Below are 25,006 nucleotides of genomic sequence, written 5' to 3'. Positions count from 1 at the left end.
ATTCTTTTCAATAAATAGCAGCCGATGAAATTATTCGTTAGTGGCTTTTGACTATTTTTTACGAGCCTGTTTTTGGATGATGTGCAGCCCTTGGTGTGCGATTATTATGCACCAGTTTTCTTGAATATATATATATATATATATATATATATATATATATATATATATATATATATGTTACTGTGTTGAGTTCGCACATATTGTGCTTGTGATGTTGGTGTTCAACCATTCGCCTCAAAGGCACGGTAAATAAAGTTGGTGAAACTGACGTCAGCATTCCATCGAGGACTTCTTATGACCCTGATGACGTCACACGGAGTCGCATGCAGAATCATGTTATTGTGACGTCCTCGTCGACTTGGAGAGCTAGAAAGAAAATATTTCCATTGAATGCTGGCGCATTGGGAGCATTCAAAAGGTGAGGAATCCACAGCTTGCTACTGTATCCACCAGAGAAAGCATTGCGGAAGGTAAGTAACTTGCTCTTCAGAAGCATTAACATAGAAGTGATAAAGAGCATGGATAGAATGATAATTATACACCCAAATTTCCCAATAAAAGAAGTAGTGGGTGGACAGGCAGGTCCATGGCCACTTTTTAAGATTGTACCCAGTGCTTTAAATGAAAATGTAGAGATGCTGGTACTCAGTATCCACTCTACCTGTTTGCTTGTGAAAGGTATTGGTACTCTCCTGTAAGTGATTTGTAGAAGTGCTGAGAAGTACAGATACTCTTGCTTTGAAAGAAGTAAATGTATTTTGTACTGGACAGTACACTCTAATTTGGAGCACTGATTGTTTCTGTCGGTGCTGAATCCTGATGAAGATGAACTAGGGTGAGGTTGGCATGAATAAGTGACATGCTGGAAGTGGGTGTGAGGGTGAGTGAGATGATATCTACGGGGCCAGCAGAGGACGATAAGGAGAGGAGGTGCAATATTTATCCAAACATAATCGTTTTGTACCCCATGTGTATCACAGAGTTAAAAGATGGGACCTGCATGAGCTAACTGTTTACAGGTCAGCACAACAGCTGGTTGTGGGATTGCATGCCTGTTATGTCCAACCACACAAATAAACAAATATAAAAGAGGCACAAGGGACAGTTGGGCTCTAATTGCACTAACCACTGAGCTGTAAACATGATTCATCAACTGGTAAACACAGAATGGAAGTGATTTGCAAGCAAAAGGTCATCTAACACCTACTCATGTGCTTTATGAACCTTCCTGCCGGCTGCCTGATGCCCACATCTCAGTTATTATGGCTTTCGTCCACCACTGAGACTGTGTGTTCCGTCTTCTTTACTGCTGCTGTACTCCTGACTATTTAGCTGAATTCTACAATCTTATTTTTCCCTAATACAGTACAAAACAAAGCGTGAAGAGTTGAAAAGCCCACCTGAAAAGAACACTACGGTCCCAGATAAGAACAGCTCGAGCCCAGAGGAAATCTTGAGTGTGGTAAGCTGAGAGGAGGCGTTCCTACTGGGTACTGTTTGCACTGATTTCACAGGGAAACAGCTTATCAGGAACAGCTCGCGGGTGCAGAAGGGGCGGGCAGGTGCACAGGTCGGGTAATAAACATTAAATTTATTTAAAAAAAATTACAAAACACACTTACCTTCTCTGATGCCATGCTGCTCCCCTGCTGCAGGCAGGCACAGGCTCCCAGCCTGCCCTGCGGCCAATCCTGACTCTGCTCAGAGCAACGTCAGGGTTGGCTGGGAGTGCCCAGCCAGGGTGCTCCCGGGCAGACTGGGAACCTGTGTAGGCTCTCTCCTGCCCGGCAACTGTGATGCTGGGCTGGAGAAAGCCTACTGCACATGTGTGCTTGGCTGGCCCAAGATGGCCGTCCAAACACACATGCGCTCTGAGGGGGAGTGGTGTTTCGGAAGTGAAAAAAGTAGTTTATTAAACACCTTTTGGCTGCGCACATCGGACCTTGTGGCACATGGGCTGGTACACATCCTAGCCAAAAGACAGTATGACTGATACTACTCCCACTGCACATGCCCAAAGGCTGTGTAATGTTTGCACTGTGGTATAGAGGCTGTCATAGTGTCTATGCTCAGGGTCCACAGTAGAGGACTGCAGACCATCTGAGGTGGTCTAGGAGGCAGTGGGTCCGCCTCAATGCCAAAGGCTGTGCACAATGATCACGGTGGCATAGGCTGTGGCCAATGGCCTGGCCTCAGGGCATTCAGGGCCGTGGGTTGGCTTGGGACCTGGCCGCAGTACATGCTCTTTGTCCAGTGTTCCTACACACTGTCGAAGGGTATACAAACTATATTATATTAACATGGAAGCTAAATTCATTATATTGTAAAAATCCAAAAAGTCTCTGAAAAATACTTTATTAAAAATAAGGTATGGTTAGTTTTGCTCACAAAACTGATTAAAAATCACAAGTATTCAATGAAAAAGTCAGCTAAAGATATGGTTATGATATTCATGCTAAAAGCCACCAAAATTCACTAGTTACGGATAACCATACTGTTCTTCCCAGTGCACTCCTCATGACCTCACACAAGATGTTACAAATTACATTGCAAATAGTATTCACAAAGATATTACTGGTGACATTACATATCAACTCACCATTAACACCATTGGTGGCATTTCTATGGCAGTGTAATTCCATACAAGTAAAGGAAATGTTGACACAGAAGGCAGCAGTTTCAAATTGACTATTGAAAGTGATTTGAGTATGAAACTAGAAATCATTATTACTGTGTTGAAAAGACTAAGCATGTAATATCTGCCTTTTGTCCTGCTGCAGGACTACAGGCAAAGTGGAAGAGATGTAAAAGAAAACTGTTGGCTGTAGAAATATGTCTAGGTTCACAGGGGGCTGGGCGCAGTCTCTCGCTTAACCAATGCAGCAAATGGCCACAGGCCTTGACCACTGCATGTGTCCATACAGGGAGTTAGCAACGCCTTCCATTCAACCAGAACTGCAAAACTGCAAACCAGCCTTTGTTCATGCATTGTGGTGTACGTTCAGGCATGAATTTGCAACAAGGCCTGGCCAGCCAGGCCCTTCGTGCAACCTCCGTTATATACAGCAAATAGTAGCACAGTGGGTTCTGTTCGGACAAGGGTTTGGCCCAGTACTTTTCAATAATGAAGTGCTATTCCATAACAATACATAACAGTAAATAACAATGCTATATTAATAAATAAGAATGCATACCCCTACACAAAATTGCCTATTCACAATGTTGTCATCAATTATGCCAATGCTGAGGTGATATATATGATGTCACCAGTGATGACATTGATGATTTATTTGTGATGTCATCTATGACATTGTGTATCACGTTATGAGCAGTGCTAAACTATATTGTCAAATTTCAGTGGTTTCTCAGCTAACAATCAAAACAATAACCTCATAAACCTGTGCTTTTCTTGAATATAACCATAGCTATTGATACATGTTACTGGCCTGGCCGGTCAATAGGTCACTTGTAAGGGCCATATAGCACAGAGGATTCAAAGAGGATTAAAGGGCAGTGTTAATCTGCTTGTGGCAGGTTGGAAGCTCCTGAGATGACTGGAACCTGCTTGGTTTTAGCGATAATAGCCCCTTCCTAGGTTAAGGACGTGTGGGCATGGCAGGGCTGGTCACAGGCCATATCCATAAACCCACTGAAGTAGGTTCAATAACACAGACTAATCTTGTTTTCTGCTTTCCTAGCAGACTGTGACTGCCCATATCTGTGCAATACAAGCTATTTCTTTTTTCAGGCTTATAGTTTGTACCATCCAACATACTGAGGGGTGTGCAGGGCTTTATATATTTGATGCACCATGATGTTATTCATTTCTGTACTAACCTATTGCCCCAAAGGGGTTCTCAGTTGTAATGGAGCCCCAGTTTTTTTTTAAATCAAATTACTATATTAGTTTTCAGGGAGCAATAGTTGTGATGTTTTTTGCAGTGGCAAGAAACCATTAGTGAATGTTGTCAATTTAACTTTCCATCTAGAACTATAAACACATCAATAACACTGAAATAGAAACACAACTATCTACCACTAATCTTGTAAACACTAGGAGCCAGATATACAAAGCAAATGTTGCAAAATACTAACTGCAATGTGGGGCCAGTATTTTTGCATCCATTGTGGTAATCTGCAAACCGACCTAAGTAATAATAGGACAGTTGGCAAATTACCACGTCCTCGTGGGTCGCAGTTCGAGCTTCCTCATGAATATTAATGATATAGGTCACAAATTGCGACCCACTAGTAGTAGTAAATGTATTTTGTTAGACAATGAAACCATAAACCATTACATAATATACATGCACATACCGCTAACAAAATCAGATTGCAAACATACCCTTCAACAATTTAAAACATGACAATTTATAGGACCCACACTACTTATCCATAATACCTCCATTGTTACAAACCGTATCTTCTGGACACCTACCACGAGCAAAGGGCTAAGATGTTTCCCAATGCTAGTGGAGTCAAGTTCTAGGCACACTTACTGCTCCCTAACAACTCAACTAAATAAACCAAGTTAAAAACTCGCCAAGTTATGCTCCTGGACGAGCCGTCAGTTAGATCAGTTTAAAAACACTCTGACTTAAATCACATGATGCTGTGTACCTACCTTGATGACGTCATGGGTCAGCTAACTGATCCAATGGGCGTGTAAAGTGCTGGAGTGCTAGTGCAATAAGTAAGGTGCAAGTGGTGCTTCTCGATTTTGAGTTTTAACTAAGGGCCCTAAGGCAGCGAGACAGGAAAGCATAAAGTGCTAGTGTGCTAGAGCAATAAATAAGTGCAAGTGGTGCCTCTTGAATTAAGGGCCATGGGACAGCAAGACGGGATAGGTGCTGGAAAATGCTCATAGCCCCTAGCAACCTGTCATGTCTGTATACCCTTCAGGGGGTCTCTTGTCTAGCTGTCCCTGATAAGGAGAGGGAGAGTTCAGGGTTAAGTAAAGTTTACTAAGGCCCCTAAGGCTGCAAGGTGGCATAGGAGCTGAATGGCGCTCATAGCCCCTAGCAACTTGTCAAGTCAGTGGACCCTTTAGGTAATAAGTCTTATTTTGCTAACCTTGATATAGAGGTGAAGGGCACGGGGTTGAATAGGCCTGCTACTCCCTAGTGACCCATCCCTTTCAAAAGCTCTTTGAAAACCCACACTCATCAAACAGTCTTATTCTCTGGCGTAATAACAGAGTTTTCTTCAACCATATCCTTAAAGATGTCCAGAAAGTGCACTAATCGGACATTAAACATTACATTCTGAGGATTGAACGCTTATGTTAAAGCCACTCTGCATGATCTCATCCCCAGTGACTTAAATTGCGACCCTCTAGGAATCGCAGTCATCACAGGGATGGTGCCCTGCTGAGGTCAGCAGACTACCATGTCTATGATTGCTTTTAAATAAAGAATTTTCTTTTAAATGCAGCCCATTTAACCCTATAGGAAAACAGAATGTGTTTTAAAAAATATGAGAAGTTCAACTAAGGCAGTGGTCCATCGGACTGCTGCTTAATATTAAAAAATACAGTTCTGCAGTTAAAAGGGGAAGGGGCACCTGGGGTCCCTTACCCGTTTGCAAATGGCTTACCGCTTCCTTTGAGGAGGTAGGTAAATATTAATGTTTTGCAGCCAGATTTCACTTGCAGAACATTAACACATACCACTGTGATTCTGAATTTGGAAGGAATACGCTAAGCACTTCCCTTCCAAATGCCGAATCAGTACTGGGTCGCACACCCAAATTGCGCTTCGGTAACATGTTGCTGAATTGCACTTTGTGGTTTGTACATAAGGAAAAGGCATGTCTGGGACTGCAAAAATGCTTTGTAAATCTGGCCTCCAAGTGCAGGACCCCAGAGATTTCCTTAAGAGCCCACTACTGGCACTATTGAATGTTGGGGTTGCTGAAAGCCAAGTTTGCCTACTCAAGTCCACTTAATGCCTCTTTCTTCCACCAACCTACACCTCTTTTCTGTCTCACTCTTGCAGGTTCTCTGTACATCTCTGCTTTCTCTTTTTGTTACTGTTTCCTAAATTTCTCTTTGTCTTTCATTTTTTTTTCTCCCTCTCCTACTCTAGGTCAGTGGTTCCCAACCTTTTGACTTCTGTGGACCCCCACTTAATCATTACTGGAACCCAGGGACCCTCGCTGAATCATTATTGGAATCCGGGGACCCCGCTGAGTCATTACTAAAAGCTGGGGACCTAATCTGTTAATATTATTAAAATTTCTAAGCAGTCATGGTCCCCCTGAGGAGACTTCACGGACCCCCAGGGGTCCCTGGACCACAGGTTGGGAACCACTGCTCTAGGTCAAAGCTTGTTGATGATAAATAACGAGAGCCAGTACCCACCACCTGCAACTTCCTGCACAAATTAAGCACTGTCTGTGGCCATATTTAATGGCTATCTGCCTAGATTGGAGCTGTAGCAAAGAGCTCTTTTAAATGGAACCTCAATTTTGTGTTTTTTGTTCATTCTTATAGAACAAAACCCTGGAATTTAAGATTGTGGGTTTGTACTCTGATGGCGTGAATGTCCTGGGCTTGATCGTTTTTTGTCTCGTCTTTGGACTTGTGATCGGCAAGATGGGTGAAAAGGGCCAAGTGCTGGTGGACTTCTTCAATGCTCTCAACGACGCAACCATGCAGATAGTGCAGATCATCATGTGGTGAGTTCTGCTTTCACCCAAGGCCACTGCATCCTATGCTCACTATAACTTTTGTGCACACTAATTTATTATTTTTAGCTTGTAAACTTTATAAAAATGAGAACAATTCACTACTTTCTAACTTGCAATCCAGGTACTCCTGTGCATAGAAACTATACGTGAAAGCCAGACTTTATATATAAATAATTAATCATTTGACGATAGCAGTAGCAGGCTGGCTCCATAATCTGTAATCTACTATTGTCAAATTATGTTTCAAAGCCGTCCTGAAGCTTCTGATTATAGGTAGGTAACTACGGTATCAGAGAGGACACATGAAACGATCAAAAACATGTCCAGCCGAGATTTAGAAGGGCTAAATGCATGACCGTTTTAATGGTGTTTTCTATAAAATACATTTACAATGGTTATGAATAAAAATATTTGCACAGTACGTGTTTATTTTCACATTTTGATGTGAATCCGGTGTTCCTGAACCTGTTGAACCGAGGAATGGCAGAAACAAAAACTACCCTTGTATGTTATATAAGAGTATGTGGTATGAGGAAAGATGTACAGTCATGTAAACGGCACACATAGAGATTTAAAAGTGTACTTATTGTAAAAACAATGTAGATATACTGTGCCCCAAATGGGATAGGGGCAGGCATCTACATTAGGAGTAGTTCAGGTGTATTTTAGATTCTCTAAGACCAGTGTAAGCAACTGGGTAGAAAAGGAAGTAGTGCATTGAGGGAAGAAGGTCTAGTGCTTTGGATTTGAAAAGTGAACGCATGCATGGCTAGGGCCAGATGGGTGAATGATAGGGTGTACGGGAATAGATAATAGTGGTAAGGTGGGAGTAGGGATGCATGGATAAGAATGGCGAGATGATTGAATAGATGTGGGTGGGCTAATAGCAATTGGATGAATATATGTTAGTTAGTGGGCAGACAGATCATTGATTCAATAGGGCAGATGACAGATGGGCCCAGCTGCATTAAAGATCTTGATCAGCTCTCATACTGGTGCAAGGCCAGAGTTCACATTCCTTTTTATTAGCATCTCGACACTGGCATCTCTAGGGGGAAAGGGGCAGATGGGTCCCTTGCCTCAGGCACATTTGTCCTGGAACCCTTGGGCCCCACCACCACACGAGATAACACTGAAAAAACAGACACTGCACCATGCCTCGCTTCCTTCCACTGCAAAGCAGATTATTTGCTGAAGATGTTTAAATCTGACTTTGGATGTACACAAACACACACATACACATGCGCACACACACATTTGTGTGTGTGTGTGTGTGTGTATATATGAATATAAATTCACTGAAAAAAAACAATGGATACAGGGACATTATAGTTAGGTAATAGAATTTTTAAAAAAACATATAAACTCACTTAAAAAAACAAAGGTTACAGGAAAGATATAGTTAGGTTCTGAATTTACTCGTACAAAACCATAGAAATTCACCAGTTATGGTTATCTCAAAAAAATGTAACTCGTACCCTAAGGTAAGTATAACTTGCGCCCCCGCCATGCACAGTTTTCTGCTAAATAATTCTAATGCACATGTTACATTGATATTATCAATGATGTCATGAGTGATGTACTATGTGGGGTAATTAACAGTGCATGGCATAGGCACAAGTTATAGTTACGTTAGAGCATGAGTTATAGTTACTTGAAATAACTATAACTAATGAATTTCTAGGAATGTCTATGTTTTTGCATAAGTAAATTCAGAACCTAACTATAACGTCCCTGTGACCTTTGTTTTTTAAGTGAATTTCTATGGGTTTTTTTAAATTCTATTTCTTAACTATAACGTCTCTGTAACCTTTGTTTTTTTCAGTCAGTTTATATGTTTTTTTATGTAATTTTCATGACTATACATTAATCCAACCAGCGAAAACACATCGCCTTCGGTTGTGCATGGCGGTGTTTGGGCGCAGGGCCTACAGCCAACCACCTATAACCACCCACCTAAAACCACCCAGCCTTGCGCCGCACACAGCCTTCAGCCAGGCCCTGCGGCCAACTCTCCTACCCACCCAACCGTGAGAGAGATAGAGAGAGAAAGAGTGATCAAGAGATTCAGAGAGAGTGATTTGGGCTTTGATGAATGATATACATAGAATGAGATATTTAAGAACAGATTAAAAAGAAAAGTGTATTTGTCATTTAAAATGAGTAAGATCACCTTTCAGTATGAATCTTTAACTTTTGAAGTTTAAATTAAATTAAAGAAGGGAAAAGACCACAGACACACCTGGAATAGAACCCTCAACTTTCAGTGGGAGGGTGTGTGATCTTAACCATTACACCACAGGTGACCCCCTACCTTACTCTCACCAGAAATTTCTATGGCATTCAACCCACACATGTGATTGGAAAGAAACATGAATGTTCCATCACTAGGAAGGTACAGTCAAAACACTAGTGAATGAACTAACACACTGCCAAACAATACTAAGATTTGACCCTTCAGCCTACGTAGCCTTGATCATTAGGCCAGAAGTGACTATGTTCTGCTCTGCATCCAAACATAACTATAACATTCATACCAAACATCTTGCAATTATCTCTTTGAAATCATTGCATGGAGAGAACATTGCAATTACAATCTATCTCTCTCTCTTCCATTCCATCACAGATATTCACACATCCACTCACAGACCCACAATACCACCCACACACCAGCTCACAGACCCACACAGTCACTCTCACATGCACCAACACACCCACTCATACACACACACCTATGTACACAGGCACACACACCCAGTCAAACACCCATACAGCCACTCATTCACCCACTCCCAGACCCTGCAGCCAGGCCCTGCGGCCAACCCCCACCAAGCACGGCAAAAGGCAGTTCACACAGCTGTTGAATTAATGTATAGTAATTAAATATTGCTTTACTTTTTTTTTTTAAACCCTAGGATTTTACGGAACAAACAGAGATTACAGGGATGTGATGGTTAGGAAAATGCATACAAAAACTGAACCGAACTTTAACGTCCCTGTAACCCTTGGATTTATACATATATACACCCACACAAACACATTACGATTGACCTTTGTTGGTGGTCCCATCAGTTTTATCACACATTGGGGCATGAAAACTGCATCTTGTAGTACATTTAGTATTGCATTAGTACTACTCACTTACTACAAAATGCTATCACAAACCTACATGCAGTCTCTGCTTCCCCCATCTTTTATGTGTGGCAACCACACATTGGCCTAAGTTTTAGTATTACATTTGGGATGGACAGTGGACTGTTTGGAAAATGAGGTATACTTACTAGTCAATAGGAGGCAAGAAGAAGGAATAAATAGGGGCTGGGGGGTTAGGTATGGAACATGCACCCAAAAAATAGTAAATCCAATCCCATTCCCTCTCACAAACTACACTTCTTTAGTTACTGCAGCCATAAAAGAGCTTAAAACAGTGGTAGGTCCAGCACTACACATGGCCAACAACTGGCACTGCAACACCCACTCATAGAAATGATATCAACTTGGTAAAATGGTTGTCCTACCAAGTCCCTGGAATCAGTTTACACATTGAAAGGGTAGAGCTGTTTAGGTCATTATTTTTAGTGGCACAATTTAATCATCGTACGTATTCTCACTGTCGCTGTGAGTAAGCTTAATATGACAATAGGAGAAATCCATCAACCTTAGACCGGTTAACAATGTAGAAGCCAATGCCTTAGTAGATCACTTCGGTCTATAGATACCTAAAATGTACACCAAAGAGTAGAGTCTGCATTATTGTGTTGATGTTAAAAAGAATATGTGCCTGACCCAAATACGGCCACCGGTTTATTTAGGATAAAGCACTAATGGCCTAAGTGTAAGCCATATACCAATTTGTCTGCATCGAAACTCCACACACCAACATTCTATTCAGATATCCGGTCGCTCTTTTATGCTTACTCACTGACATTACATCTGACATAATGATGCTTTGGTGAACTTAGGTATGTTTGGTGCATCAGAGACTTGTGAATGAATTCCGTTTAGCTACTATGTTGCAAAACATGACACATAAATAAAATCCATGTGGAACCTCACTCAATAGCAAAGGGGCACACCATGTGCTTATGAGGCTAAACCCAACTCTGCCAGATGTTATGCTTGAGTTGGTTTTCATCAGGCAATAAAAGAACGGGGAAAATGCCACTGTCTTTGGAATCCCAATTTTTTTCGCTGACGTCCTTATCCAAAGCATTGTGTTTTCATGTTCCTAAATTGTGATTGAAATATATATGATGTGGTTGATCTCTTCATACTAAAAAATGATTGTTTTGGATTAAAAAGATGTTCACGTCTTTCTTTTCACTGCAGGTATATGCCAATCGGTATTTTATTTTTAATCGCTGGGAAAATAATAGAAGTTAATGACTGGGAAATCTTCCGTAAACTGGGACTATATATGGCTACTGTACTAAGCGGGTAGGTATTTGAATATGCATTTTGGGTGGTAAAAATTTTTAAAACGTTTTTAAAATACTGAAGCAGGTACTGCCTAAATTGCAAATGTATGTATTTTGTAGTAATATTTTGCAGACATCTCTGAACACAGCTCATCAGTGGTAAAGGAGTGGTGCAACATGATGATAGAGATTCATGAACGGAGACTGGATGGATTCAATTGTTTTTTTTCCATGGTTGCAGGTCTGGTGCTGCACAGCAGTCACTATGAAACAACTCCAGAATACAAACACTGTCCTTGCCAGGGATCTGTCCAATACACTCTTTTTTTATATTAGGTGGGAAGACAATCTAACAATAAGAATACACTCCTGATGGGCAGGTCAGGCACTTAGTCCCATATTTATACTTTTTTAGCGCCGCATTTGCGTCATTTTTTGACGCAAAAGCGCCACAAACTTGCAAAATACAATTGGATTTTGTAAGTTATTGCCGTTTTGCGTCAAAAAGTGGCGGGCAGGTCAGTTAGTTAACTGGCTTCCAGACAGCATTTAAGGAGTTGAGTCATCTAAATGGATCTAAATCAAGAACTGTTAAGCCTCTGTGCTTTACCTTGTCAGCTATGGATGGATTTGTGCTTTGTAGAGTGGTTTAAATTCATTGCACTTTCCTAATCGAGTCTGGGCTACATACACATATGAATCTGCGTATAAAGAATATCTTTAGATAGATTTTTGGTCTCCCAATGCCTAAAATGTAAAGAGACTGAAAGAGCCTTTTTTACCTGGATTTCTTAATGGATGCCCCTGTCTTTTAGGTACAGCTTTGGCACTGTTAGCCAAAGTAGTCGAGAACTCATTAGTATGAACTATATTGTGTAGAAAGACATCCGACATCTAGGCTAAACCTACTGTACATTAAGTCAGCACAGCTTCAAATTTAAGGAATCAGTTATTTTCAAACAGCTGGCAGTTGCTAAACATTTTGGTTCTGGTACAACTGGGGATTTGGAACTCGTTTAACATTTTAAAAAATGTATAGACCATGGGCTTGATGAATAAAGGTTTTTGTGGACCTGTTATATATAGTTCTAAAAATAACTTAATGTCATGCAATGGGTCGCAGCGCAACCAGCGGCTCACCCTACTGACTCCCTGCATCCCATGTTATACAGTGGGACACCCTAAACTCTTACCTGCAGGCTGGAGAGTCCTGCAGGGAGCGGCAAAGGGCCATTCTTCACCTCGCTTGTCAGGTGAGCTGAAGGCATTCCTCTTCTTGGGGTTCATACTTCTGCTGTCAGTAGTTTCTTCTTCCCAGAATTCCTGAGGAAGGGCTTTTACTTAACCAATCCATCATGGAGGCTCTATTATGTATTCCCACCAGCATTTTCCAGTCCATTGTGGCAGCCTCACGTCTTCCTCTGTGTCATTTCCTGTTTTGCAGAACTGTCTTTCTCCTTTGCGTTGCAACACTCCTCACTCCTGCTGATGTGTCTTCGCTCTTGCAGATGTTTCATTGCTCCTGCTGGTGTCTCCTTGCTCCTTCAGGTGATTCTTGCTCCTGTTCCTTCCCTTCTGAACCTTTCCATTCTCCTGGTTCTGGTATTCCACTAGCCTTTTCACACTTTCTGAGCCTTGCTGCAGTTCCGATCTTTAGTACCAGTCCTTATCAGCCTTCCACGATCCTTCGATTGCCATCAGAGTTTTTTTTCCCTTCAAGGTTTTTCCTCTTGGGTGCTCATTCTGGAGGGCACTATCTGCTTAGACGTTCCATTGTTGGTGGCATCATCGCTACCAGAAGGAGTCGCCCCTATCTTGGACGGACAAGGACAGTCAAAACATGGACTCGCAGCTTTTCCCATTGCTCCAAGGATGCAAATAGAAGTTTGCCCACTGAGGAGCCTGACAACTAGTGGAGAGCTTAACTTCTGACTCTTTGACTAATAATGCACTTGGAAGTGGAATTATCCTACAGAAGATTGTGCCCGTGCAACAGAATTTCCCTGTCAGCAGATCTGCTCATAGGTATTGGATTGTGGGTGTTCAGATTATAAACACCTGAGATGGTGGGGAAACTCACCCAGAGATTCATGAGTACTCCTGATATGTCTGTATGTACTTTCTCGTCATTCACACAACCAAAAATGTATTCCCCTCAAGGGAAGGACTGAATCCATTTATAGACTGGGAGTTGAAAGGGAAAATCCCTCTTCCCCATGTTTGATGGGACTGAAAGTGGAAAGGGTTTCTTCTCCAGAATGTAGAATTTCCCTCCTTGAAAATCTTTCTACAGTAGTAGGTGCTCTCGGGAATCAGCAGTTGTGTTTCCCCAGAGGTACTGCTGGAATTCCTAAAGAATTCCAAAACATCAATAAAAAAGCCAAAAATAAAATATAAATGTGGGTGAAAACATAGGTAGAAATATATTCAACTTTGTTTAATGCATCAGGCCTAAAATGATCACTCAAGATGAAAACTTCTGAAAAACTCACTTGTCAGCATGTTTCTGAAATCTACCTTTTCAGTGATTTCCATTACCTTATTTAATGTCAGAAGCAAAACTTTTTATGTAGCTTAGTTAACATTTGGGAGTGTTTTGAGCTGGGGTACGCCCTGAACCAACACTTCTTTGGTAAGACCAGAAGCCCTAACGACTACCCCTCTGAGTTCTTTAAATCATCCAAAACCCTACATCTTGGCCCATTACGGAGGTCATCATCGAGGTTAAGGAGATGGGTATGCTCCCACCTGATTTTAGATCAGCTGAAATTGTAGTCATACTCAAGTCCAGTCACCTGCCTGACCGCTGCTCCACGTATCACCCCATCTATAGATGCCATTGATAGCCACTCTGGTCCACCTAGATTGGGTCTGGCTTTGTGCCCCACTGGCCACCAGACACAATATTCAACATATTTAAAGAAGCACCCTACATTGGCAAACAGGATAACAAGGGACCATGAACTCCTCCTAGTGGACTTTCACAGGGCCTTTGACTCAGTCTATTGAGATTACTTGTTTTGTTTATTATACAAACTGAACTTTGACCCTAAATTTATCAACTGGGTCCGATTGTTATCCATCAACTTGAAGGCTAAAGTAAAGATAGAGGCTCACTGTCAGACCCATTGCCAGTGCGAAGGGGAACAAGGCAAGGATACCCATCAAAACCTTTATTGTTTTCCATTGTGATAAAACCCCTGGTGGGGTGGGTGAGGATAGATACCTTGGTCAAAGGCCTGGAATGGGTGCCTAGTGTTTCTGACAGGATAGCGCTATATGCAAACAATGTCCCAATAGTTGTAGATGACCCCCAAGAGTTCGGGCCTTGAGTCCTCCAGATCTTCAGCACCTATGGCTCTGGACTCATCATTGGTAGGGGCAATTCCTTTGTGGACCCCGTAGACTGACGCCTCTCGGCTCTTCAGCGGGCCAATGACTTACAGGTTTTACGGGATGGTTTTAAATACTTTAGAGTAAATGTAACAGCAGTCCCACTACATGCGTGGGAACGTTACATCAAGGCTCAACTGAAATGCCCGAATTGTGAGTTGGGGTTTTGGATGATAATACCCTTATTCATTTTTGGGGTTTCCTCCATTTATAAAATGTATGTTCTGCCTCGCCTTTTGTACCAACTACAGAACTATCTCTTCCGTTTAGCATTTATCTTCTTCTGGAAATTAGACTTGCTCCTGCAGACTTCCTGTGGAACCATAAAAGAGAATAGCCCTCTCTAAAACGTATGAGCCCATATATGATGGGGTATTGAGGCCACAGACATGGCCTCTTACAACGAGGCATCCCACCTTATAATTACAAATGAGTGGTGGTTTCACACTGCAGCAGACCCAGGCTTTACAACAGAGAAACGGACGATGCATTGTATCCCCCTTTTTACACTAGTTTTACAGCGGATACCTCCAACCAACCACGAGCATGGCACTTCAACTATGGAGAGATAACCACAGAGCTGTCAGGTGGTAGGGGCATCTGAGGAGAGACCCTGCTATGCTATGTGACCCACTGCAGCAAATCTCTGCACTACAGGGCTTTAAGTCATGGGACATGATCAGCATCTCCAAGCTCGGTGATGTCATGTCAGGCCTACGCTAAAATCCTTCTTGGAACAGCTGGCGATTATGACCTCGACCACCCACGATTCTTTAGGGATCTGAAGTTACGACATGTTCTCATGCCCTACGTAGAGGTGCTCACGCATATACCAGATTATAGCCCCTTGGAGGCTAAGATCCCCCTCAGTTCGTTAACAAGATTTCCCAATTGTATCGTTCCCTGGTGACCAGCTTACCTGACAAATTTGATCGATTGAGGGAGATCTCGGCAGTGGGACTAGGGCAGCTTTCCAATGTTAGCTGGAGAGAGGGACAAGCTTCTTCCTGTGAAACAGAATTAGCCTCATAATTTAGACGCATACAGAGGAAATACCTACATAGGAGGTTATAACATATGTGATATGCTGTGGAGAATGGGGGGTGTAGCCTCACTGAAATGTTTGAAATGTGTTACAGCAAGGGAAGAACTTTCCCACACAGTTTGGGCATGCGAAAAAGTTATCCCATTTTAGGAAGGGGTGTTGGCATGCTTGGGGCATGTAGTGGGCTGGAGACTACCCCAAGATCCCAGACTCCTCCTCCTCCTCCATGTCACAACAGAGATAGACAATGGCAGATGCTGCAAAACACGGCTATGGTCTGGACTAATTGTGGCAAAAAGAAACATTGCAAAGGCCTAAAAAGATACAAAGCGTCTGTCCCTGGAGGGGTGGAAGTCTTGGCTGGATCGATGCATGAACATGGAAATCCTTGTGTACAAGGCCAGCAGATACCCTCAGAAACTTTACCAAATATGAGCTGAGTGGTACCAATATTAGGGCATACCTCTTCAGTGGCATAAGGAGTTCCCCTCCAACCCCTCCCCCACCATTCCCCGGATGATGAATTCTGGACTTTTAAAAATACAGCATCAGTGGGGAGTGGAATGATGAAGAACAAACTATTGTGGTTGGGTGTTGTGGGGGCTGCTTTTGCGATGCTAACTACATCATTTATTTACCTACACCACTCCTGTAACCTTGGCTCCATTCCTAACTGAAATATCTGACAAGAAATCCAATAAAATAGTTTATAAAACAAAATTGAGGATGTCTTGACCTATTTTCTTTCTTTCAGGTGGTTTTCTTTTCCTATTTGTTCATATAATTCCCTCCTACCATGTTGGGCTTCTACATCACAGACACTTTTGTGTCTTAGCCATAGGTAATGCAGCTTCTTTGATCATCATGTCTAGAACCTGGCTGTTTAAAAAATTCACAAAATGTCACAAAATTATAAAAGGGAAACTAGCAAAGTAGTGTAGTGAAGTTACTGTCTAAGGTTTTCAATAAAAATGTGAACACAGCTACATGAAACAAAAGATCATGTTCTTAAATGTCAAATCATTACAAACCTTTACCTTGCACTTAAATGTGTGCATATTATTAATGGAAGCAAAATTATAAAACATGCCCAGAAGTATGTCTGTATGGAAAGAAAAAAGTAAGGCACTTATATTTGGTGAATAGCTTTACATAGAAACCACAACATAAATCATTCATCATTCCTAGAGAGTTTTCTAGAAAGTTAAACTGCTTTCATTCTATTTTGCCATCTAGATAAGCAATTCTCCAAGGAAAGACTGCTAATTGACTAACTAAGTATTAGCAAGGAATATAGGCCTGGTCTTGGCATGTTAGGGTGATGATGATTATTGTATTTATTTTTATTGCAAGTATAGGTATGAGAAGTAAAAAGAAGGAGAAAAAGAAAACCTGCCACTACTTGAATATAGCCACCATATACTTGCAAGAAATTGAAATAAAAACAGTAACCATTGCAGATAATTTTAAAAGAACAGTACAAGACTTTCCTTGCAGGCAGATGTTTTTACAAAAGGCAACAAAACCTCCTTTAGTTTTAACACACATAGCACGAAAATGTGATTCTTCCTGGCGAAAACAAACTGTACCATTGCTTTGAATTACTGCAACCAGAAGCCACAGTTTAAACACAAACGTATGATTAAAAAAAGAAAACAAATGGAAATTAAAAAAGCATCAGCAAAGTAAATCACTGGAAACTAGCCCTGGCACTTCTTTTTAGGCGGATGTTACCGTGTGATAAAGAAAATGTTGTAACTCACAGTGCAAAAAAGCCAGTGATTGAGGTGGGCTGAACCTATGGCCCCAGGCAGTATGCTACTGGGTAATGTTAAGGACAGTTGAACAGACCAATGGATTAAGAAGGTAGAGCCCAAGCTTCTCTTTGTGTTTGTATAAATGTATGTATTTTTTATTTATGATTTGTTTACATGAGGATTGTGAGACATGTCCAGCTGTCTCGAAGTCAGACCCAAACACTGAGGACAAAAGGATCAAACTGAAGTTCCCTGGTGCAGTCTAGATCCTAGTAAAAGAGTAGTGCACATGATTGGATTAGACATGCCAGGATGGTTTCTAGGGCGAAGAAATCTGAACTAGTGACAGCAGCCTTACAGTGACCCTCACATGACTAGGACTTCATTGTAAAATGCTGGCGAACATATAGAAGGAATGAAAAGGACAGGGAGCTTTTTCATTACAGCACATTCAAAAGTCAGTGGCATCAGTGGGGCCTGAAGCAGCTGAAAAGTATCTGATTATATGAATTATATTTTAAAGCATTGTCAGTGGGAGGCTGCACATTCCCATTGCAGACTCAAAATTAGTTGAGTCAACTCCTTCACTTAGCAAAGGAACTTTGGGCCTGATTTAGAAATCAGCAGATGGGTTACTCCATCTCAATGGTGACAGAAATCCCATCCAGCGAAATCTAAATCCCATTATATTCTATGAAATTTAGATTTTGGTGGATAGGATATATGTCACTATTGTGACGGAGTTACCCGTCCACCGAGTTCTAAATTAGGCCCTCTGTCTACTGTTGTCAATAAAAAATTAACCCTGAACAAACATACTGATCCACACTTTCAGTATCCAGTATAGTGTCACCTAATATAATGATTATCTAAGCACATATCACAGTCTTTGCCAGATTACTGTGTTTTGAGGTTGGCACCACTGCAGATAAAAACACCTTTCAAACAAATCTCAGATCCATATCTCAACTATTCAAAGGTACACCAAAATACGCAGATACTAACAGGAAGAAATGTGGTCACAGTTACCCTTTTAGTTCTACCACTAGAATCTGGAAACATAAACAGCAGGAATATTTAAATAGTTCCTGTAATCAATTCCGCATTCATGTTGGAAAACAAATGTGGTGAAGCAATCAAGGGCCTTGATGCAAAATTGTGACTGAGTCACATACTGCATAAAATGGACAAGGATTGAGAGGTATTATTTTATGCTAATTTTTATAGACACAAGGGAATGTGAACAAATGTTGAGTAAGCAGAGAACAGTTACAGTACACATTAAAAATTGTGCAACTCTGTGGCTTCTATGAAAAGTTATGAATAAATAAAAATGCAAAAAAAGCAGTAAAAATAACCATTGTTGCTTGAACCACCAACACAGATTGTATGTATGTATGTTTGTATGTATGTATATCATGTTTGTACAGTGAATACATATCCAAATGTCAGCAAAGCACTGTAGAGGATCAAAGTCAAACATACAGTCAACAAGCAATAGGAGAGGTAGCTGGGTTCTGGGAGCAGAAGTGTACTGTTGCTGCATTTTGATTATGGCCCTCATTACGACTTCAGCGGTCTTTTCATAAGACATCTGTAGCCAGGGGCACCGAAAGACCACCAAATCGGGCGGAATTCAGACACTAGTCGTGCTGGCGATCAGCGGTGAAGAGGCAGTTCTACTGCCGGCACCGCCATGCCGACAAGACTCTACCCGCCGTATTACGACCCAAAGAGGGGGGTGAATGCGTGCGTGTCAGCGGTCTTTGTATATGTATGTCAGTGTGAAAGGGTGTGTATGTGGGGTTTGCGTGGGTGAGTGCGGGTGTGTTTGTGTGTAGAAGTGTGTGAGGGCATGCGTGCAGGTATGTGTGTGTGAGTGTATGATGGCGACAGGAAGCTTATTCCTGTTGCCAGGATGCAAGGCTGCCAGTTTTTCCTGGCGGTGCGACTGCCAGAAAAATATGCTGGCAGTGTCCTGGCTCGTAATACCACTAGCAGTATTACGGTGTCCGCCATGCTGGAGGTGCTCACCTCCAGCCCAGCGGACTGTGGAAAAGCGGCAGGACGGGCGGAGTTTTGGTGGTTTGGCTTTGGCCAAACCACTGAACTCGTAATTTGGCGGTCATCACCTCCGAGGCGTCGGCGGTAAGATTGCCACCGTGGCCCTGGCAGTCTTTAGACTGCCAGGGTCATAATGAGGGCCATAGTGTTCTATAAAGAGGTGAGTCTTCAACTCTTTCCTAAATTGGAGCAGTAATGATGGCTAAGGGAGATGTTGTTCCCATTCCTAGGTTTGCAGATGGAATAGGCCTGCTGCTCTGTTACACTTCTTAATCTCCTGTCTGATTGTGTCCTGGCCATGGGTGTGGGAAGAGCCACCAGAGATGGTGAGGTTGTCTGCAAGATAAGCAGACATGCTGGCCCTGAGCCATGATGTTTTTTTTAATGATGTACCTGGTTTCAAAGATGGTGGTTGGTGGCAAGGGAAGCCAGTGGAGTTCCATCCCAGTGGTGGTGATGTGATCATATGTCTTCAGGCCCGGGATGAGATGTGCTGTGGCATGTTAGATGCCCTTAGGAGGTGGCCAATGTGAAGTCTGCGAGGCCATAAGAAGGGCAATACCACCATCCAGATTAAGGAGTATGAGTGCTCAAACAGCAGTTCTGAAGTGGTTTTCTGTAAGAAACAGTTTCACTTTCTTTAGAAAAGAGAGCTGGTACCAGAATGTCTTTATGTTTTTTGCCACTATGTTCCTTGAACTTCAGGTTGATGTCTAAGGTGAATCCAAGTGGCTTGGCGCTCGGTTAAAGTTTGGGTTCAAGTCCAGCAAGGTTTGTGTCATTGAGCCAGAATTGTACTTTTTCATGATTGTTGATCTTGGCAAATAACAGGAATTCTGTCCTGGTGGGGTTGAGTTTCAGGTAGGCGCTGGATGGTCAGGTCTGGATGATTTGCAAGCAGTGTTTAGAGCATTTGATGTCAAGAGTTTGGGAGACTTGCAAGTCGAGTTGTGTTTTATCAGCATGTTGTTGAATTTCAATCTGGTTGGGCTCTGTGTAAAGGTTGAGAATGACATGGGGCAATATGGAAGCCTGTGGGAATCTTTAAGTGATAGGGATCTTTTGGAACCTGGAGGACAGCCAGAGAAGGATGTTGCCAGTGAATTCCATTCAAGATTTCAGGGTGTGGATGAGTAGTGTGTGGGCAACTGTGTCAAAGGCACCTGAGGGGTCCAAAAACAATAGTAGTCAGGAGGGCATGATCTACAATGTGTAAGACAGTCATTTCTGTGCTGTAACATGACCTGAAGTCGGAGTGATAGCTGCGCAAGATCTAGTTAGCAGACTGTGAGTGCTAGAAACTGTGGGAATCCCAACTCATGGCAAAATGTATATTTTTATTTAAGTGATTGTGTAGTGCCTCACACTGCTGCAGCAGTTCCAATGCACATGCAGGGTGACCAATAACACATGATAAAAAGAGACAGACAAGGGAACAAGTGGCACGCAAGGTGGAAAAGACAAAACTGCAAACGTAACAATAATTTGTAGAACGAACTCCATTGGTGGGCTTCTAGTGCTACTGACAGGCAATGGATATTTATTATCCACATTGGACGTCTTTTTAGGTTTTGTTACAAACAGCTTCTGCTGTTTAACAGACAACATATTTCTAAAAAAGTTCATATTAGAAGTAGAAAAATCAAAGTGAGCAACCAGTTGCACCCCTTCAGCCATTGGCCAGATGTTTTTTGTAACCATTTGCCATTGCTTGAATAGGTAGGCCATCCAGCCTGGCCTTTTGTGGAAGGTTGAGTTGTCCCACTAGTGATTCCACAACAAGAAGTAACCCTACGCACGCTTCTGCTGCCTCTCCTATTGGTGCTCTTACTTTCTCTACATTCCTCAGTTCCTCACTAACTTGCCCCCTCACTTCCTCTCTTACTGCGTTCTGCTCTCCTACTTTCTCTCTATTCCTGTTTCCCTCTCTAGGTCCTCACTTTCCCTCCTGGCCTACCTTGCGCCCATCTCCCTTTTTCCATGTGTGGAACACCTGCCTGCAACCCTCCCCCTCTTTTCCCGACATGAACAGGTGGCTGCAGCATGTCACCCGAGCTGCTTTCACTTTCCTCTATAACTTTAAGGCTCCAGTGTTCAGGACACCCTGGCTTGATAAAGCACACACAGTTGTTAGTTCACAGGACTGTGGGGTTTCTGCTTTTGACCCAGGACTGTGATCCACTCGTGCCAAAGTCCACAAGAAAACAGCAAAACAAATGAGCTGCTGGAGATACAAAATTTTACTTCTTTCTAAGTGCCTTCTATTAACTAAAAATATTACGGTGACATGTTCCATCCAGAACATGCAGGAATTCACTTGGCACCTTGATAATGACTACTATAATCACAGTAAAGTTTAAATTCTTTATCTAGGATATAGAATTTAAGCAACAAATTATAGACTTGTGATAGTGACTTTTAAAATGTATGTTGCAGCTATTCTCTCTCTTTGATCTGGACTGCTGAAAAGATTAGTACAGCTTAATTTTTTTATTTTTTTTTAAGTTCTCACTTTTGTTAGGTTTTTGCAAATCATGATTATGAGTAGTCAACTATCCCTTTTCAAAGAGTAGTGAGGTTTCTGTAAGTCAATTTTCTGCCCAGTACCAGCACCTATCTCTCACTCTTCCCAACTTCTAGTAACAACAACGCGAATATCAACCAGCATAGCCTCATTCACGAGCTTTAATTATCAAGCACATGGTACTGAAAGGAAGCAAGTAAGTGTTGAAGCAGTCCCCAGATGTACACTCGTGCTCATTGTAAGTCCTTCTAGGTCTCCCCAAACATTACCAATTTAATATGAGAACAGGTTCAAGACATGCAGTTTAAGGGGACAAGAACGGACCAGGAGCCCCTTGGGTAAATAGGACAATAGCGGACCCAAAAATCTTCAAGGTCTTTTTAGTGATCACCTAAAAACTAGTAAATGCTCCTGGACGATGGCGCCCAGTAATTGTAAATGCAATTGAAAAGGGATGGGAGGATCTTTCAACTTCCAGTGGGATGCAAGGGTCACCTTTTTGGCTGTCAGGCAGTTCCACAGGAACAGCCAACCTAATTTCTATTGTTGCTTCTAGAAAGGGGACTTTAGGTCAAATGGGACAAAGGTTATATCAGAGGATAGGAAAATATTGCCTTCATGGCCACTAAAATGTCTTCCCAGAAAGGTTTGATGCAAGGGCAGTCACACTAAATTGAATAAAATTCTCTGTTTCGGCCACAGTACCTCTAAGATAGTGCGCTATCAGCAGTGTAGAGCTTATGTAGTTTTGCAGGACCAAGGTATCTATCAGACTCTACTTTATAGTGTGCCTCTAGTCTCAAGATGCTATCAGATCTTTTATCTTTTTCCCACATACTGCAGAAATGTCCCACTGTTTCTGTTCCACCTGCCTACTCAACACCCGTGGGTATCGTACCTGTGTGTAGTGGAATCATTTGCGTTCATCTAGTCTAAGTTTTTGGTTGCAAATGTTTCGATTGACTTAACAATCCACTTATGAAACTTATTGACTATCGTGAGACATCATCTTTTCTTACATTTACCAAATGAGTTTGAGACTTTATGCAGGAGTGAAGAAATCGGAGTGTGTGGCAACAGATAAGTGGTGAGACCCATCTGCAATCCCTTATCCCAGACCATCAGAGCAGTGTTATTATGTATGGTAGACATTAAGGGGTGTGTCAAGTTTAGGTTTTGGTAGCCTACCATTGAGGTTAATTTTGGAAGACGGTGTTATAGCCGTACCACTACAGATAATTTTTGGTTTGAAACCACATTTTGCAGTTTTGCTTATTTAAAACATCTGTCTTTGGAAATTGCAGAGTACAAAAAAGGCAGTTAGCAGGAACAAGCATTAGCAAAGCTAATACATCTTACTTGCATCTTTAGTTACAAGACAGACCTAACAGATTTTACAATGCTTGTTCAATAAAAGCTAAACCTTTTGGCTTTCCTAATTCATGTTACATTATGGCGTTTAGAAGCGTTTCTTGAATTAAACCAAGTTAGGGATACATCAGAGTTCCTTGCAAGAGAAAACAGAGTGTCTTCTTGGTATCCGATGTCCTTTTCACCATGTTTTTCAAATTTCTAATACGATGGAGTATCACACAATCTGATATTATATTCATAAACCATCTATATAGTTACTGTATTCAAGGCACCTTACAAAGAACATTTCTGTATTCAACCTTTTTTACTCAATTGAATGTGTTACGCATTTTACCAACCCAAGCAACATGAAACGCTGAAATAATCTTGCTGGGATTCAAACATGTGAACTGCAGACCTCAGTATATAGGGTTCACCTTGCAGAACTGTCTTACCAGCTCTATTACTCAGGCCACTTCTGTAGTAGTTTTGATAATTCCTGAGTCTAGCCTGACGGTGGGAAAAGTGGGTGATGAAATATTCCATACTTTTTACATTTTTACAAAGGTTTTGATTGGGGTTTGTGGGTAACTAACTTTTCCAGTCTATTTGGCAGAGCGAATACATTTCAGATCAGTCCACAGCTGGAGAGATTATAATGAAAATCTCTTTGCTTTTTTTGTTTGTTTTTGGTAGCTGGGTATCCTAGCCTACTTGATAGTGAGAGGTACTGAATCTTGTCCAATCAAAGTATTATTCATATTGACCATTTCTTGCAATGAGGTTTGATCACAGATTATAAATAGTCTTCCATGATCTGGATAATTCTGAAACCTTGAGGGATCTGTATGTTTTTAATTTTAAAGCTTACTCTTGTTATGGTTTGAGGTTGGATAAGATGCTTTTTGTGGTCAATTTCAACTTTAAGTTCGCCAGGGTTCCAGAACCTGAATGGATGTGAGTTCTTGCACCTGTCGTGACTTTCAAGAGTAAATCCTTATTGTTCCTAGCAGACAATGAAATAATGTGCAAAGAAGAAATACAGATGATCATGGGAAGGTGTTTCAAACTATTTCCCATTGTTGGAGAGCAGATTTAGAACATTGTGCCAAAAACTCATTTTGCTTCTCTTTCTGGGGATATAAAATGACCCAATAGGCATCTTTCCTATTATAAACATGCAATTGCAGTATTTTATGCTGTGCTCCGTGTCACTGCTATTCAGCCGACGTTTCACTTCCAATAAGCCTCTCTTTTTATTAATATCAGTATTTACGGGCCTGATTCACAAACCATTTGCAGACCTAAGTATGGTGTAACTACAGGGAGTGCAGAATTATTAGGCAAATGAGTATTTTGACCACATCATCCTCTTTATGCATGTTGTCTTACTCCAAGGTGTATAGGCTCGAAAGCCTACTACCAATTAAGCATATTAGGTGATGTGCATCTCTGTAATGAGAAGGGGTGTGGTCTAATGACATCAACACCCTATATCAGGTGTGCATAATTATTAGGCAACTTAACAAAAAACAAATATATACCCATTTCAATTATTTATTATTACCAGTGAAACCAATATAACATCTCAACATTCACAAATATACATTTCTGACATTCAAAAACAAAACAAAAACAAATCAGTGACCAATATAGCCACCTTTCTTTGCAAGGACACTCAAAAGCCTGCCATCCATGGATTCTGTCAGTGTTTTGATCTGTTCACCATCAACATTGCGTGCAGCAGCAACCACAGCCTCCC

General features: G+C 41.6%; 1 protein-coding gene across 1 annotated transcript in view; it reads left to right on the top strand.

Annotated features, from left to right (window-relative positions):
• SLC1A1 (solute carrier family 1 member 1) overlaps nucleotides 1–25,006 on the top strand; it is a 281,630-nt gene that overhangs the window by 220,822 nt on the left and 35,802 nt on the right. Inside the window, exons 6-8 of the mRNA XM_069228358.1 lie at nucleotides 1,367–1,462; nucleotides 6,494–6,678; nucleotides 11,020–11,127. Of these exons, the coding sequence (XP_069084459.1) occupies nucleotides 1,367–1,462; nucleotides 6,494–6,678; nucleotides 11,020–11,127 (389 nt within the window). The remainder of the gene's footprint in view (nucleotides 1–1,366; nucleotides 1,463–6,493; nucleotides 6,679–11,019; nucleotides 11,128–25,006) is intronic.

The sequence above is a fragment of the Pleurodeles waltl genome, chromosome 1_1 (assembly GCF_031143425.1).
Source record: "Pleurodeles waltl isolate 20211129_DDA chromosome 1_1, aPleWal1.hap1.20221129, whole genome shotgun sequence".
Taxonomy (NCBI): domain Eukaryota; kingdom Metazoa; phylum Chordata; class Amphibia; order Caudata; family Salamandridae; genus Pleurodeles; species Pleurodeles waltl.
The sequence above is the reverse complement of the archived record's forward strand: the minus strand, read 5'-3'. Positions and strand labels throughout refer to the sequence as shown.